Source organism: Ctenopharyngodon idella, chromosome 22, assembly GCF_019924925.1.
Source record: "Ctenopharyngodon idella isolate HZGC_01 chromosome 22, HZGC01, whole genome shotgun sequence".
NCBI classification, from domain to species: Eukaryota; Metazoa; Chordata; class Actinopteri; order Cypriniformes; family Xenocyprididae; genus Ctenopharyngodon; species Ctenopharyngodon idella.
The window spans coordinates 18,444,398-18,459,794 of record NC_067241.1 but is presented as its reverse complement, the minus strand read 5'-3'; the positions used below and the strand labels follow the sequence as shown (position 1 = coordinate 18,459,794).

The window sequence follows — 15,397 nt, the reverse complement described above, 5'->3', positions numbered from 1 at the left end:
AATATAAATCATTCTAGTTAGCTATTACATATTTTAAATATTTTGTTTGCAAGACTATTTTAAGTAAAATCATTATCCAGTAATCAAATACAATTGTAGAAATAATGTAAGTTCATTGATTTGAAGGGCTTTTTCACTTCCAGCACCATACTGTTCTGAGCGGGTTCAAAGTGATGCCTGGTTCAACACTAGCGCTATTCACTTCCCAAATAAGCATGTCTTTTTTTTAGAGCGATAATAAATTAAAGTAGTTGTCGTCATGTTTCGGCTAACAAGTTTTGCTTCCTCCTTTGTCGTGATGCCATCTGACTGCAGGAAAAGGTAGGTGTTTGGTGCTGTGCAGTGACACCCAGTGGTTTTGTCCTCCCAAATTGATCCTGTATGATTCTGTGTGTTATTCCAGCTTGTTGTTGTTTTCTGTGTTGTGACAAACCTGTTCCTGATTGAATCATCTATATTTGCTTTGGCTCTGTCTGTTCCATCTGGTGTCCTTTGACCAGCTCATATTCCTGTGATCTGAACAGGTGAATGAGAATATCTCTGTCAACAGGTGTTCCAGCACACAGTCGTGTCTCCACCAAAATACAGCAGCTGCTCAACACGTTGAAGAGACCCAAGCGGCCTCCGCTCAGCGAGTTCTTCCTGGATGACTCTGAAGAAATTGTGGAAAGTATGAAGCTATTTTTGATGCCATTTTATTGGGATATATATTTTATCATATATGGAAAAGCTTTTATTTTGCTTCTAAACATTTTTGTTACAAATTATAATAGCAATTTGAGTGAAAAAAAAAAAAAAATCAATTTAAAAATTAACATAAATTTCAGAATGTCTTTGAGTGATTTGAAAATGATCCTTGTGCTTCAATGCAAAAAAATCCAACCATCTTTACAAACATGTCATAAATTTACCTTAATAGTAACCTAAAATTGGTGCAGAATAGTAAATATTTCTTTTTCATTTTACATCATAATATTTCTTTTGTTTATTTCCAGGAACATATTAGATTTTTGATGTGGCATCATTGAACCCCTCTAACTATCTTCTCCGCTTGCAGTTCCACAGCCAGATCCCAACACACCCAGGCCAGAGGGCCGACAGATGATTCCAGTGAAGGGGGAGCCGTTAGGGGTGGTCAGTAACTGGCCTCCAGCTCTGCAGGCGGCACTGGCACGTTGGGGAGCCACACAGGCCAAGAGCCCAGCTCTCACTGTCTTGGACATCACCGGCAAACCGCTCTACACCCTCACCTATGGTGAGATGTCATACTGTTTGGATTGGTCAAGCGGTTTTCCAATGTTTTAATGGGATAGTTCACCCAGAAATTAAAATTATATAATTATTTACTCACCCTCATGTCAATCCAAACCTATATACTATTATTTTTTCAGTGCAACACAGATGGAGAACATTTTTGAAGATTTCTTTTAATATATCCTGTCTTTAATAATGTCACGTCACCCCTTGATCCCTGTAGGTAAACTGTGGAGTCGCAGTCTGAAGTTGGCGTACACGCTGTTAAACAAACTTGGCACCAAAAATGAACCAGTTCTGAAGCCTGGAGATAGAGTAAGTTTTCAGCATGGCGCTTGGCACACTGCAATCACATACTGCTCTCAGCTCGAGGCTATTTCTTATTCTCCATATTTCTCCCTTTAGGTGGCATTAGTTTATCCCAACAGTGACCCTGGGATGTTCTGGGTGGCCTTTTATGGGTGCCTTCTCGCTGAGGTCATTCCTGTCCCCATAGAGGTGCCTTTATCTCGGAAGGTATGAGAGAAGATCAAGTAGAAGAACCCCTAAAACATGACATTAGCTTGTTAAAATGTTTACAGTTGTTCATCTGATTTTTAGGATGCCGGAAGTCAGCAGATAGGCTTCTTGTTGGGCAGTTGTGGTGTAGGACTCGCTCTCACTAGTGAAATTTGTCTAAAAGGACTTCCAAAGACCCCGAATGGAGAAATAATGCAATTCAAAGGTTAGTTCCTTGTTGGTTTTCTTATCACCCTGCTTCCTCAAATTTATCGTAAACTTCTCTTTTGAAGCTGTAGAATGGCAGTTTAACCTGTTTCCTTACAGGATGGCCTCGACTCAAATGGGTGGTCACTGATACCAAGTATCTTACCAAACCCTCCAAGGACTGGCAGCCGCACATACCTACTGCAAACACCGACACTGCTTACATAGAGGTGAGTGTGGGCAGGTGAGCGTGTGTGTGTGTGTTAGGTGGGCAAGAATCCTTTCAGTCTCTGATGTGCATGTGATGTGTGTGTTTTTCTCAGTACAAGGCCTCAAAGGAGGGTACAGTGATGGGAGTGGCTGTGTCGAAAATCTCCATGCTGACACACTGTCAGGCTCTAACACAGGCCTGTAATTACTGTGAAGGTGAGTGATACACTACTGCTGTGGAACAGATGCTCTGAAATATTTCTGTTACTGCAGCAGCACAACGCTGAACGACTCCTGAAATAAGCTGTGAGATCAATTAATTTATAGCCAGTGCTTACACATAGATTATTTCATTAGATTTATACTAATTAGATTATTTTTCTGAATAGCAATTTGGAGATAACTTGCTTTCTGTTATTTTTTCCCAATTGATTCTCTATCAAATCATTGTGAAATGTCTTTTGAATTTTTTTTATTTTTATAAATCTTGGCCTGTTGACTGGCTCGTCAATTTATCAGCCCATGCAATTTTAGAATATAAATCTAACGTTTTAAATTTAAGTCTGAAATGATTTAATATTTGCCATCAGTCTTATTTTAGTAGTATATGTATTATTATATAATGCATTATTTTTTATTTAAATTTAGAATTTGTTTCAATTTTTATGTTTTCAGTTTTCATTTTATTTTTTGGTTAAGGTTTAGAAATTATTTATTTTTGTCATTTTTATTTTTTTATTATTTTTATTTAGCCTTCATTTATTTTATTTCAGTTTAATTTTAGTCATTTTAGTTCCCTTCAACTTCAACTTATTTATTTCAGTTAGTTGCCAATGCAACATTTCAGATTTTTAAGTTTTTTTGTCTAAAATTTATATTTCAACTTTTTTTTCCAATTACCGAAAATGATTTTTAATAGTTTTAGTAAACAAAAACAACACTGAAATTATAATAGCAATGCCATTATAATACGTAATACCTCTTATTATAATTCTTAAATACACTGTTTTTATAATATAATATGTGTTCTTAATTAAAAATATTATGACATTATAAAAATGTCTGTTTTTCAAAGAGAACTGTATTTTTCTGTGATCTTTCTTAGGCGAAACACTGGTTAACGTCCTGGATTTCAAGAAAGACTCGGGCCTTTGGCATGGAGTTCTAGCGGTGAGTGATTCCTCTCAATGTTTCGGTTCTTTTCAGTTTCACAGACTTGTTCCTGCATGGTGACCGATTTGTAACCTCCACATGTTTGTGCATTCTTACAGAGTGTCATGAACAGGATCCACACTATTTGTGTGCCGTACTCTGTCATGAAGGCTTGTCCACTGTCCTGGGTGCAGAGAGTTCATGTTCACAAAGGTAAAGACATCCTCAACATCTCTGTGCATGTAATTGTGATCTGGCTAATCAACAGTTCTGTAGTACAATATCTTTCATGTTGTTTCATGTTTCTGTGTGCACAGCTCGTGTGGCCTTAGTGAAATGTAGAGATCTGCACTGGGCTATGATGGCTCACAGAGATCAGAAAGACACCAACCTGTCTTCCCTGCGCATGCTGATCGTAGCTGATGGAGCAAATCCCTGTAAGTAAACAAGCTATGGGAAGAGATTGCTGTATTTCCGTGTTTCAGTGGCTGTAAGTGCAAATAAATGATCCATATTTCCATCTTAGGGTCTGTCTCTTCATGTGATGCCTTCCTGAACGTGTTTCAGTCTCATGGGCTGAAACCTGAGATGATCTGCCCATGTGCTTCCTCACCTGAGGCCATGACAGTGGCCATCCGCAGGTACCTGCATGTATTAAGAGCTGTGCTCATCATCTTTGTACACTTAACTGGTGTAGATATGCTTTAAAATCACTCTTTGTGTTTAGGCCGGGTGCTCAAGGCGCTCCGCTCCCTGCCAGGGCCATTCTGTCAATGGCAGGACTCAGTCACGGGGTGATTCGGGTCAACACAGAGGATAAGAACTCTGCCCTTACCGTGCAAGATGTAGGACATGTCATGCCTGGAGGTGAGACTCTGCAGCCATTTGAACATTTCTCTGTGAATTATGTGAGGTTGGTGTAAACCAGTTGCCACCTTGGAATCAACTACTGGGTATTGGCAACTAATTTAGCATGCGTTAAATCAGCAAAAACTTGAATGGTTTATCGGATTTAAATCCTTTTAGTAGCCTGAACAAAAATAATGCACAATACACAATGTTTATGAACCCAATCCAAACCACATCCATGCGTCGTTTGAAATTTGTCAGTATCAATCCAGTATAGTGAGAAAAATAATAAAAATGTATATTATTATATTTTATGAAAATAAGTGTCTTAAATGTTGGATTTTTTTTTTGTTCTATTTCAGTTCATTTAATAATTTCATATTTAAATATTTCAAGATAAATTTCAGAAACATTGTGTTTGAAAGCAGTTCTGTCTTTTCTTTCTGCACCATAGCTCTGATGTGTATTGTGAAGCCTGATGGGCCGCCCATGCTCTGTAAGACTGATGAGATCGGGGAGATAGCGGTGAACTCACGTGCCGGAGGCACCATGTACTACGGCCTGCCGGGGGTGACCAAGAACACTTTTGAGGTACGGAAAAAGTGCATGGAAAGAAATAATTCTGCAAGCAATACGCAGAATGCACACATTACTCAAAACAGTGTCTCACTGACCTTACTGACTGCAGGTGATTCCTGTAAACTCGGGTGGGACCCCTATAGGAGACGTTGCCTTCACGCGCACTGGACTGTTGGGCTTTGTGGGTCCGGTAAGTAATACTAAAGTAGTATAGTTTTTCTATATATTTGCATTAAATTATTTTAACACGTTAAGGATTTTGAATTCATCACATGCATTAACACGTTAACATTGACAGCCATGATATATATTTTTGTTATATACAAGTTTTTTGATAAATGCTGTTCTTTTGAACTTTCTATTCATCAAAAAGTCCTGAAATCATCAAAAAATTGAATAAATAAATTCAAAGACATTCAAAAATTAAGTTTTTTTTTAAGACTTTTGAACGGTAGTGTACTTATAGTATGAACTAAGCCCATTTGTATTTGCAGCTACTGAGATTTGTGACCAGTAATTTGTCTTTTATTGAATAAAGTTTTCGCTGTGCCCTCAGGGAAGTTTGGTGTTTGTGGTGGGGAAGATAGAGGGTCTGCTTTCAGTCAGTGGTCGCAGACACAATGCAGATGACCTGGTGGCCACAGCGCTGGCGGTGGAGCCAGTCAAAACTGTCTACCGAGGAAGGTACGAATGACGAAGAAAAAAAAAAACACACATTCAAGTTACAGTTGGAAGTGTGATGTGATTTTAAAAGTGTGTCGTATATGCAGGATTGCCGTGTTCTCCGTCACTGTGTTCTATGATGAGCGAATAGTGATTGTGGCGGAGCAGAGGCCTGATGCCAATGAAGAGGACAGTTTCCAGTGGATGAGTAGAGTCCTACAGGTAATACACAAACAACCCAGTTGCTCTCCTCACTTAAAACTGATTTAGTTTAGTCTAAAGTAGGTCATTGAAATGAACGGACCTGAGCTGGCGGGCTTAATGTAGTGAGGCCGAACACAATGACAAATTGACAATATCCAACGTTGCCATTGTAGGTTTTGACTCTGTATTTCACAGTAATAGGTGTCATGACTTCCTGCTTTTGCCCCTTTCCCACAGGCTATAGACAGCATCCACCAGGTGGGCTTGTATTGTTTGGCGCTGGTGCCTGCAAACACATTACCCAAAACTCCTCTGGGTGGTATTCATGTGTCCGAGGCCAAGCAGCACTTCCTGGAGGGATCTCTGCACCCTTGCAACATTCTGATGTGCCCTCATACGTGTGTGACCAACCTTCCAAAACCCAGACAAAAGCAACCAGGTACGGAAAAACCTATAAAATCCTGAAAAATAGTCCCACTTCTCAGAAAATGTGATGCTTTATCTGAATCTGATGAGGGGAATGACCTTCAAGCATCGAGTTAACTAAGAATAGTTCAAAGGATCATCCTTAGTTGTTTTCTTAAAAGGTTAGTTCACCCAAAAATTCTGTCATTAATTACTTATGTCGTTCCACACCCGTAAGAAATTCGTTCATCTTCAGAACACAAATTAAGATATTTTTGATAAAATCTGATGGCTCAGTGAGGCCTGCATTCACAGCAAGATAATTAACACTTTCAAATGCTGTATTTAAATCAGTTCATGTGACTGCAGTGGTTCAACCCTAATGTTATGAAGCGACGAGAATACTTTTTGTGCGCCAAAAAAAACAAAATAATTTATTCAACAATATCTAGTGATGGGTGATTTCAAAACACTGCTTCATGAAGCTTCGAAGCTTTACGAATCTTTTGTTTCGAATCAGTGGTTCGGAGCGTGAATCAAACTGCCAAAGTCACTTGATTTTAGTAAACGAGACTTCGATACGTCATAAGTGTTTCGAAACGTTTCTAAATTTCAATGGTTCAAGTGACTTTGGCAGTTTGATACACACTCCAAGCCACTGATTCGAAACAAAAGATTCGTAAAGCTTCGAAGCTTCATGAAGCAGTGTTAAAAATAACGATAAAGTCGTTATTTAGTTTTTTTGGCGCACAAAAAGTATTCTCGTCACTTCATAACATTAGGGTTGAACCACTGTAGTCACATGAACTGATTTAAATACAGCATTTGAAAGTGTTAATTATCTTGCTGGCTATGCAGGCCTCACTGATCCATCGGATTTTATCAAAAATATCTTAATTTGTGTTCTGAAGATGAACGAAGATCTTACGGGTGTGGAACGACATGATTTTTGGGTGAACTAACCCTTTAATATGTACTTTATCTTTCCCTTTTATTTGTTTTAATTCATTTTTAAAATTAAACATTTATTTGTTTGTTCATCTCTCTCTATATATATATAATTTATATAAAATATTATTTGAACAACTTTCTTATTATTTTGTTTTAATTTTTCTCTAACCTTTTAAGAATCTTCAAAGCACTTTATATTAATATTATGTGTGAAATTTGCTATAAAATAAACTTGTCTTGCCTCACAGTGGGAGTTGGTCCAGCCTCCATCATGGTGGGCAACCTGGTGGCGGGAAAGAGAATCGCACAGGCTAGTGGGAGAGATCTTGGGCTCATTGATGACCAAGAACAATCCAGAAAGGTTAGCCAAAGATTACAGGACTACTGCTTATTAAACTCATTATTGATATCCCTGCACGACATAAAGATTTCAGTAATGCCTCTTATCTCTATAATGTTATAAAATGTAGAATTGTATCATAATACACAGTATTATAATTATTTTGCAACATCAAGCCTCCAGTTTCTAGGTACCTCCAAACACCACTAGATTCCACCTTGATATCTGGTTTAAATGATAATATCATTAACTGTATCTCAGTACGAATAGTTTGAAGAGGACTGGAGATGAAGGGAGTTTTTTCTTCTCCCCTCTAAGCTTGTGCTCTGGTCTGTGTTTCTCTCTTGTGTGGGGGCTGTAGCTCTGTGTGTGGCCCACTAACATGGTAAGCCTGAATGCCAGCAACGCTCTGCTATTTGTGTGCTCTGAGCTTTAAATCCCCATTGCTACCAGCGACAACAGCAACCTCAGGGCCTTGCAGAGACAAAAAAACGCTTGTTTTGATGAATTTTGATTTTTCAAAATAGAAGCAAAATGGACCCTTTTGTCAGAATGGACATTATTGACTTAATATCACAGAATTGTGACTTCATTACTTGTAATTGCAACTTTGATTCTTACAGTGTGTTTTTATGACCTACAAATGTGGTTTTAATTCACATTACATTAACATTACATTTCAGAAACACACACACTTATACTGCATGGTGTGGTGATTATTGCTGCTGCCTGCATGAGTCCTGCTATGTGTGTTTAAAGGCAGACTGTGTGAACTATCATCTACCCCTGATGTTACAAACCTTAGACCTTTTTATTTGCTGGCTTAGTATTGCTGTTTGCTGAAATAGCGCTATGAGTTGATTTGTGTCTTCCTGTTGTATTAAGATTACTCTTGATCATATTATGGTTTATACACACTACCAGTCAAAAGTTTGGAAACATTACTATTTTTAATGTTTTTGAACGAAGTCTCTTATGCTCATTAAGGCTGCATTTATTTCATAATAAATACAGAAAAAACAATAATATTGTGAAATATTATTACAATTTAAAATTATGGTTTTCTATTTTAATATACTTTAAAATATAATTTATTTCTGTGATGCATCAGCATCATTACTCCAGTCTTCAGTGTCACATGATCCTTCAGAAATCATTGTAATATGATGATTTATTATCAATGTTGGAAACAGTTGTGCTGCTTAATATTATTTTATAACCTGTGATACTTTTTCAGGATTCTTTGATGAATAAAAAGTTCAAAAATATCAGCATTTATTTAAAATAGAAATCTTTGTAACAATATACACTACCGTTCAAAAGTTTGGGGTCAGTCATTTTTTTTCCTTCTTTTTTTTTGAAAGAAATTAATACTTTTATTCAGCACGGATGTGTTAAATTGATAAAAAGTGATAGTAAAGATTCATATTGTTAGAAAAGATTTATATTTTGAATAAATGCTGTTCTTTTTAACCTTTTATTCATCAATGAATCCTGAAAAAAGTATCACAGGTTCCAAAATAATATTAAGCAGCACAACTGTTTTCAACATTGATAATAAATCATCATATTACAATGATTTCTGAAGGATCATGTGACACTGAAGACTGGAGTAATGATGCTGATGCATCACAGAAATAAATTATATTTTAAAGTATATTAAAATAGAAAACCATAATTTTAAATTGTAATAATATTTCACAATATTATTGTTTTTTCTGTATTTATTATTAAATAAATGCAGCCTTAATGAGCATAAGAGACTTCGTTCAAAAACATTAAAAACAGTAATGTTTCCAAACTTTTGCCTGGTAGTGTATGGTTAAGTTGACACCTGTCCTCTTCTGTCCTGTAGCATCAGTTCCTGTCTGAAGCCCTTCAGTGGAGAGCACAGACTGATCCTGATCATGTCCTCTATATGCTGCTGAATGCAAAGGTGACACGCATACAATCCCCATCAAACTGATTATGTGGTCCAACCATCAGCCCGTATTGAGACTTTTTTTGCTCTGGCCTGCAGGGTGTAGCAGTGAGCACAGCCACATGTTCTCAACTGCACAAGCGAGCAGAGAAAATCACTGCAGCTTTGTTGGAAAGAGGAGGAATTAACACTGGAGACAACGTAGTACTGCTTTATCCTCCCGGTAATGACACCCATCTCAGCTTCCACAGCACATGTTAAGGTGCAGTCACACTAGTGAAACATCTGTGAAACTTTGCAGGGAAAAAATAAGTCCATTGTCTATTGGCAGTAGTGTTGCAGTGTGTGCTCACACAGAAGTCAGTTTCAAACCAAGCAGCTTTCTGGTGGTAAACGCAGTGAATCCACATGACCAATTTGAACTTGTTCCGAAATCTGTTGTTGGGAAATCTTTAGCCCTCACACAAAATTCCAGATCAAAGAGTTTCCTAATGAAAACACAAATTCACAGAAGAATGATAAATGTGACCGCATTGACTGAGGTTTTTTTTTTAATATATGGTCATTTCAATCTATTGTTTTTATCCAGCGGTCACTGAAGTTGCCATGTGCATTTCTGAGCACCTTAAAAGAATAGTCCACCCAAAATGATAATTGTCATCCTCACGTCATTCCAAACCTCTATGCATTTCTTTCTTCCGCTGAGCACAAAAGACATTTTGAAGAATGTTAGTATTCAAACAGTTTCGGTTTTCCATTGTATGGACAAAAAATACAATTGAAGTAAATGGGAACTGAAACTGGTTATCAACATAATTCAGAATATCTTCTTTTATGTTCATTATTGGGTGGTGACTGTCCCTTTAAAGACCCAGAAATAACAGCATGAATTACCACATGACATTTATCAAGAAAGATGTTTTCTTCTTTCCTGCAGGCATAGATCTTATAGCCTCCTTTTATGGGTGTCTGTATGCCGGCTGTATTCCGGTCACCGTCAGGCCTCCTCACCCTCAGAATCTTCCTGCCACTCTCCCCACAGTCCGCATGATCATTGACGTGAGTCTATTTTGTGCATGCCATCCATTTATGATTTTACAGAATGTAGCATATTAATCTGAGAAATGTTGTCTTTATCAGGTGAGCAAAGCAGCATGCATCCTCACGACTCAGACCCTGATGAAGACTTTGCGGTCTAAAGAAGCGGCAGCCAGTGTGAATGTGAAGACTTGGCCGAATATCATAGACACAGGTACACAAATTAAATATTCACATGGCGTTTATGCCAACTGATGAAAGATCAATATCCCTGACTTGACTGATCTTGTGTGTGCAGATGATCTTCCCAGGAAGCGGCCTCCAAACATCTATAAACCCCCCACTGCAGAAATGTTGGCCTACCTGGACTTTAGTGTGTCCACCACAGGCATGCTGACCGGAGTTAAGGCAAGACTTGTCTCTTTTCCTCTTAGAAGCGAGTCGGACTTGTAACTCGAAGGTCGCAGGTTCAATTTTTAATTTTGTCTGGTCAGGTCCTAAACAGCTTGTTTGTGTTTCTTTCAGATCTCTCACTCAGCGGTCAATGCTTTATGTCGATCCATCAAACTGCAATGTGAGCTGTATTCTTCCAGACAGATTGCCATCTGCATGGACCCCTACTGTGGCCTGGGCTTCGTGCTGTGGTGTATGTCAAGGTAATACACACAGTCAAAGACTGACTTTGACCTAACCAGGCATAATACAATAAATCACATCTATACTATGTTACTCTGAGGTTAAGCTTTGACTGCACCTGGTCAGGACACAATGCTATGCATGCAATTTATAGAATACCCACTGTAATTTGTATCTGTGTGTGTGTGTGTGTGTGTGTAGTGTTTATTCAGGTCACCAGTCAATCCTGATCCCTCCCATGGAGTTGGAGACGTCTCTACCCCTGTGGCTGAGCACGCTCAGTCAGTATAAGATCAGAGACACCTTCTGTTCATACTCAGTCATGGAGCTCTGCACCAAGGGCCTTGGCACACAGACTGAAGCTCTAAAGGTGAGTCAGCAGGATACAGATTGACTACAGTTCAAAAGGTTTGGGTCCCTCGTGTTTTTGAAAAAAAGTCTCTTATGCTTTTATTTGATCAAAAATACAGTAAAAACTGCAATATTGTGAAACTGTATTGTATAGTCACATGCTCATGTCATTCTGAACCTGTAAGACTACAGTGGAACACAAAGAGTATTTTTATGAATATACTGGCCATTCTTCAGATCCAAAATGATGAAAAAATATTCTGAAACCATACAATAAGTTAGTATGAGAAGTGACTTCTCTCTAGCTCTCCTTGACATGTAGAAGCAATGTCCGTTTGTAAACAAATTCTTTTGGGTCAGATCTTTTCAATGATTTGGTTGATTCAATTCACAAAACCAGACTGAAATTTTAGTCTATTTCTTACACAAAGCTATGGTATGGTTTTAGAAGAATTTAAATATTACACACAAGTCATATGTGCCACTTTTATTATACATTTGGGTTAGTTCACACAAAAATGCAAATTATGTCATTAATTACTCACCCTCATGTCGTTCCACACCCGTAAGACCTTCGTTCATCTTCTGAACACAAATTAAGATATTTTTGATAAAATCAGATGGCTCAGTAAGGCCTGCATTGACAGCAATAACACTCCCTTTTTCAATGTCCAGAAAGCTACTAAAAACATATTTAAAACAGGTCATGTGACTGCAGTGGTTCAACCTTAATGTTATAAAGCGACGAGAATACTTTTTGTGCGCCAAAAATAACAAAATAGCGACTTTATTCAACAATATCTAGTGATGGGCGATTTCAAAACACTGCTTCATGAAGCTTTACGAATCTTTTGTTTCGAATCAGTGGTTCAGAGCGCCAAAATCACATGATTTCAGTAAACGAGGCTTCGTTACGTCATAAGTGTTTTGAAACTTCAGTAGTTCACGTGACTTTGGCAGTTTGATTCACGCTCCGAACCACTGATTCGAAACAAATGATTCGTAAAGCTTCGAAGCTTCATGAAGCAGTGTTTTGAAATCACCCATCACTAGATATTGTGGAATAAAGTTGCTATTTTGTTATTTTTGGCGCACAAAAAATATTCTCGTCGCTTCATAACATTAAGGTTGAACCACTGCAGTCACATGACCTGTTTTAAATATGTTTTTAGTAGCTTTCTGGGCATTAAGAAAGGGAGTGTTATTGCTGGCGATGCAGGCCTCACTGAGCCATCGGATTTCATCAAAAATATCTTAATTTGTGTTCTGAAGATGAATGAAGGTCTTACGGGTCTTTTAATGGTGCATTATTTTTGAAGTTTGAGAACTCCAATCTCCATTTACTGGAATAGAACAACCAGCAAGTTATTAAAATTCCTTCTCGGAAGAAAGACAGTCATAGGGGTTCGGAATGACATGAGGGTGAGTAAATAATGACCGAGGTTTGATTTTTGGGTTATTAATCCTGTAATAAAACAGACAGAAAGAGATGGTCGAGGTAAACCGAGTGTGGAAGTGTGTATAAAAGCTGATGAGAGATGTATGTGCAGGCGCGCGGCGTGAACCTAACGTGTGTAAGGAGCTGTGTCGTCATCGCCGAAGAGAGGCCTCGCTTGACGCTCACGCAGTCATTCTCCAAGCTCTTCAAAGACCTGGGCTTGTCTCCACGCGCAGTGAGCACCGCTTTCGGCGCCAGAGTCAACTTGGCAATCTGTCTACAGGTTGGGCCAGTAATTATATTGCATAAACTGTGTCGTGACACAAGAGCAGAGCCTTATTTTGATTTCTGACTTCCTCCATCAGGGCACTGCTGGTCCAGACCCGTCCACTGTTTACGTAGACATGAAGTCCCTCCGTCATGACAGGTATGTGTGAGATGGCAGTGATCACATGAAGACAGTCTGTACATGCTTGTATTGTGACGTTGTCCTTCTTTCTCTGTCACAGAGTGAGACTGGTGGAGAGAGGAGCTCCTCAGAGTCTGCCGCTGATGGAGTCTGGGACTGTAAGGCCATCCTAGTTCTAGTTTTGTCCTACTTTATCTTCAGTGCTTGGGTAGATTACTTACAAATTGTTGTCTGTTACTGATTACAAATTAATTTCATGACGGTTAGTAATTAGGGGCCAAGCACTGAAGGCGATCCGTTTGCATTCTTATTATTCTTCCGTTTCTTCTTATTTTTCCACTCAAGACTATGGCCGCCCGTAGAATCGCTTGTGGGAAAGTTATGAAATTTGGCACACAGATAGAGGACAGTCTGAAATGTCACCATAGCAAATTTGCAGTCTTCAGCTCAATTCCTCTAGCGCCACCACCTGTCCAAAATTTCACTCACATTTATGCTAATAATTGTTGAACTGTAATGGCTAGAAACAAAACTTCCTCTGATTCCTTGGCTCAAAACTATTTGATTGCACCCTATGTCATAATTTTCCGTCATGACGATTTTTCCGCAATTTTGAATTTATATATATAACAAAAAAAATTGTTTACCTGCATGTCATGTGACCATTATCCGACAACTGAGAATTAATAATTTACTGTGGTGAATGTGTGATCATGCAATCAATAAAAGTGACTGTAGTCTGATTATGAGTATTTTAAAATGTAATATAATCTAATTACAAGTACTTTATTTTTGTAATCCAGATTACATGTAATCCGTTACTACCCACCGCTGTTTATCTTACATGGTTATTATAAGACATCAGTCATCCTGTACTGTTTTCTTTGCCTTACCTCAGATGCTTCCTGGAGTGAGAGTAATCATTGTGAACCCAGAGACAAGAGGACCATTAGGAGACTCTCATCTAGGCGAGGTGACCAATCACATTTAATCGGAGTAAATGCACAAAAACTTGTTTCAGTGATGTACATTTCTCCACGTAGGAAATTCCTCCCTATTCTCAGAATGCTCTGTGTGAAAGCTGTCATCTTCATCGCTTTCTTGCCTTCTTTCTAGATCTGGGTGAACAGTCCTCATAACGCCAGTGGTTATTATACCATCTATGGTGAGGAGAGCCTGCAGGCAGACCATTTCAACACACGGCTGAGCTTTGGAGAGACCGAAACGCTCTGGGCCAGAACTGGATATCTGGGATTTGTTAGGAGGACAGAGCTATTGGATGCAAGTGGAGGTCCGTAATACACTGCTGACTGATTAATATTATAAAGCTAATATTGCAAAACAGATAGTTCACACTCTAAATTTGGATTGGATTAACCATATTCTCAGCCTTCACTTCACGGTATTACATTATTTAATATTGTACACTACCATTCAAAAGTTTGGTGTCAGTAATTAAAAAGAAATTAATACTTTTACTCAGCAAGGATGCATTACATTGATCAAAAGTTACATTGTCACAAAAGAATTCTATTTCAAATAAATGTTTTTTTCATCAAAGAATCTGTAGAAATATTAAGCAGCACAACTGTTTTCAACATTGATGATAAGAAATGTTTCTTGAGCAGTAAATCATCATATTAGAATGATTTCTGAAGGATCATGTGACTCTGGAGACTGGAGTAATGATGCTGAAAATTCAGCTTTACATCACAGAAATAAATTATATTTTAAAGTACATTAAAATAGAAAACAGTTATTTTAAATTGTAATAATATTTTACAATATTACAGTTTTTACTGTATTTTTGAACAAATAAATGCAGCCTTGGTGAGCAGAAGAGAAATCTTTTAAACATTTCTTACTGACTCTAAACTTTGTAGAACAGTAGTTTACAATTTTCACACATATAAATAAAAGAAATTCCCTCAAATGTTCAAAAAATGCAGTAATAATAGCTAGAAGTTATAGTTATAATTACATAGAAAACTCCAAGAAACTAAATTCATAAGCAAAAGTTTTCAAGGCATAAAAATGCTCATACATCCTCAGAAATTGTAAGTTATAGTGCAGTCTGCTGTCTCACACCTTTCTCTTGTGGTTTATCTTCCACCAGATCGCCACGATGCTCTGTTTGTGGTAGGTTCTCTTGATGAAACGCTGGAGTTGCGAGGTTTGCGTTATCATCCCATTGACATCGAGACTTCTGTGTCTCGGGCGCACCGCAGCATCGCTGAGAGGTGAGAACCTCAAGATCATTGACACTTCCTGTCTGCATGTACATTACTGCGC

At 38.1% G+C, this 15,397-nt stretch overlaps 1 protein-coding gene across 3 annotated transcripts in view; it reads left to right on the top strand.

Annotated features, from left to right (window-relative positions):
• Positions 1 to 15,397, top strand: part of dip2ba (disco-interacting protein 2 homolog Ba) — a 57,564-nt gene that overhangs the window by 40,287 nt on the left and 1,880 nt on the right. Inside the window, exons 7-38 of one of the 3 annotated variants that reach the window (XM_051879591.1) lie at positions 551 to 670; positions 1,058 to 1,255; positions 1,478 to 1,569; positions 1,660 to 1,770; positions 1,855 to 1,978; positions 2,080 to 2,189; positions 2,283 to 2,385; positions 3,275 to 3,339; positions 3,441 to 3,534; positions 3,639 to 3,758; positions 3,848 to 3,962; positions 4,049 to 4,188; positions 4,625 to 4,761; positions 4,859 to 4,939; positions 5,306 to 5,433; positions 5,520 to 5,634; positions 5,854 to 6,055; positions 7,221 to 7,333; positions 7,674 to 7,697; positions 9,168 to 9,248; positions 9,333 to 9,456; positions 10,171 to 10,292; positions 10,374 to 10,485; positions 10,570 to 10,679; positions 10,797 to 10,927; positions 11,109 to 11,277; positions 12,809 to 12,979; positions 13,062 to 13,123; positions 13,206 to 13,263; positions 14,004 to 14,078; positions 14,222 to 14,396; positions 15,222 to 15,345. In XM_051879591.1, the coding sequence (XP_051735551.1) occupies positions 551 to 670; positions 1,058 to 1,255; positions 1,478 to 1,569; positions 1,660 to 1,770; positions 1,855 to 1,978; positions 2,080 to 2,189; positions 2,283 to 2,385; positions 3,275 to 3,339; positions 3,441 to 3,534; positions 3,639 to 3,758; positions 3,848 to 3,962; positions 4,049 to 4,188; positions 4,625 to 4,761; positions 4,859 to 4,939; positions 5,306 to 5,433; positions 5,520 to 5,634; positions 5,854 to 6,055; positions 7,221 to 7,333; positions 7,674 to 7,697; positions 9,168 to 9,248; positions 9,333 to 9,456; positions 10,171 to 10,292; positions 10,374 to 10,485; positions 10,570 to 10,679; positions 10,797 to 10,927; positions 11,109 to 11,277; positions 12,809 to 12,979; positions 13,062 to 13,123; positions 13,206 to 13,263; positions 14,004 to 14,078; positions 14,222 to 14,396; positions 15,222 to 15,345 (3,706 nt within the window). Of the gene's footprint in view, positions 1 to 550; positions 671 to 1,057; positions 1,256 to 1,477; positions 1,570 to 1,659; positions 1,771 to 1,854; positions 1,979 to 2,079; positions 2,190 to 2,282; positions 2,386 to 3,274; positions 3,340 to 3,440; positions 3,535 to 3,638; positions 3,759 to 3,847; positions 3,963 to 4,048; positions 4,189 to 4,624; positions 4,762 to 4,858; positions 4,940 to 5,305; positions 5,434 to 5,519; positions 5,635 to 5,853; positions 6,056 to 7,220; positions 7,334 to 7,630; positions 7,698 to 9,167; positions 9,249 to 9,332; positions 9,457 to 10,170; positions 10,293 to 10,373; positions 10,486 to 10,569; positions 10,680 to 10,796; positions 10,928 to 11,108; positions 11,278 to 12,808; positions 12,980 to 13,061; positions 13,124 to 13,205; positions 13,264 to 14,003; positions 14,079 to 14,221; positions 14,397 to 15,221; positions 15,346 to 15,397 lie in introns of those variants that run through there. The other 2 variants (XM_051879592.1, XR_007927425.1) reach the window with 2 other exon arrangements.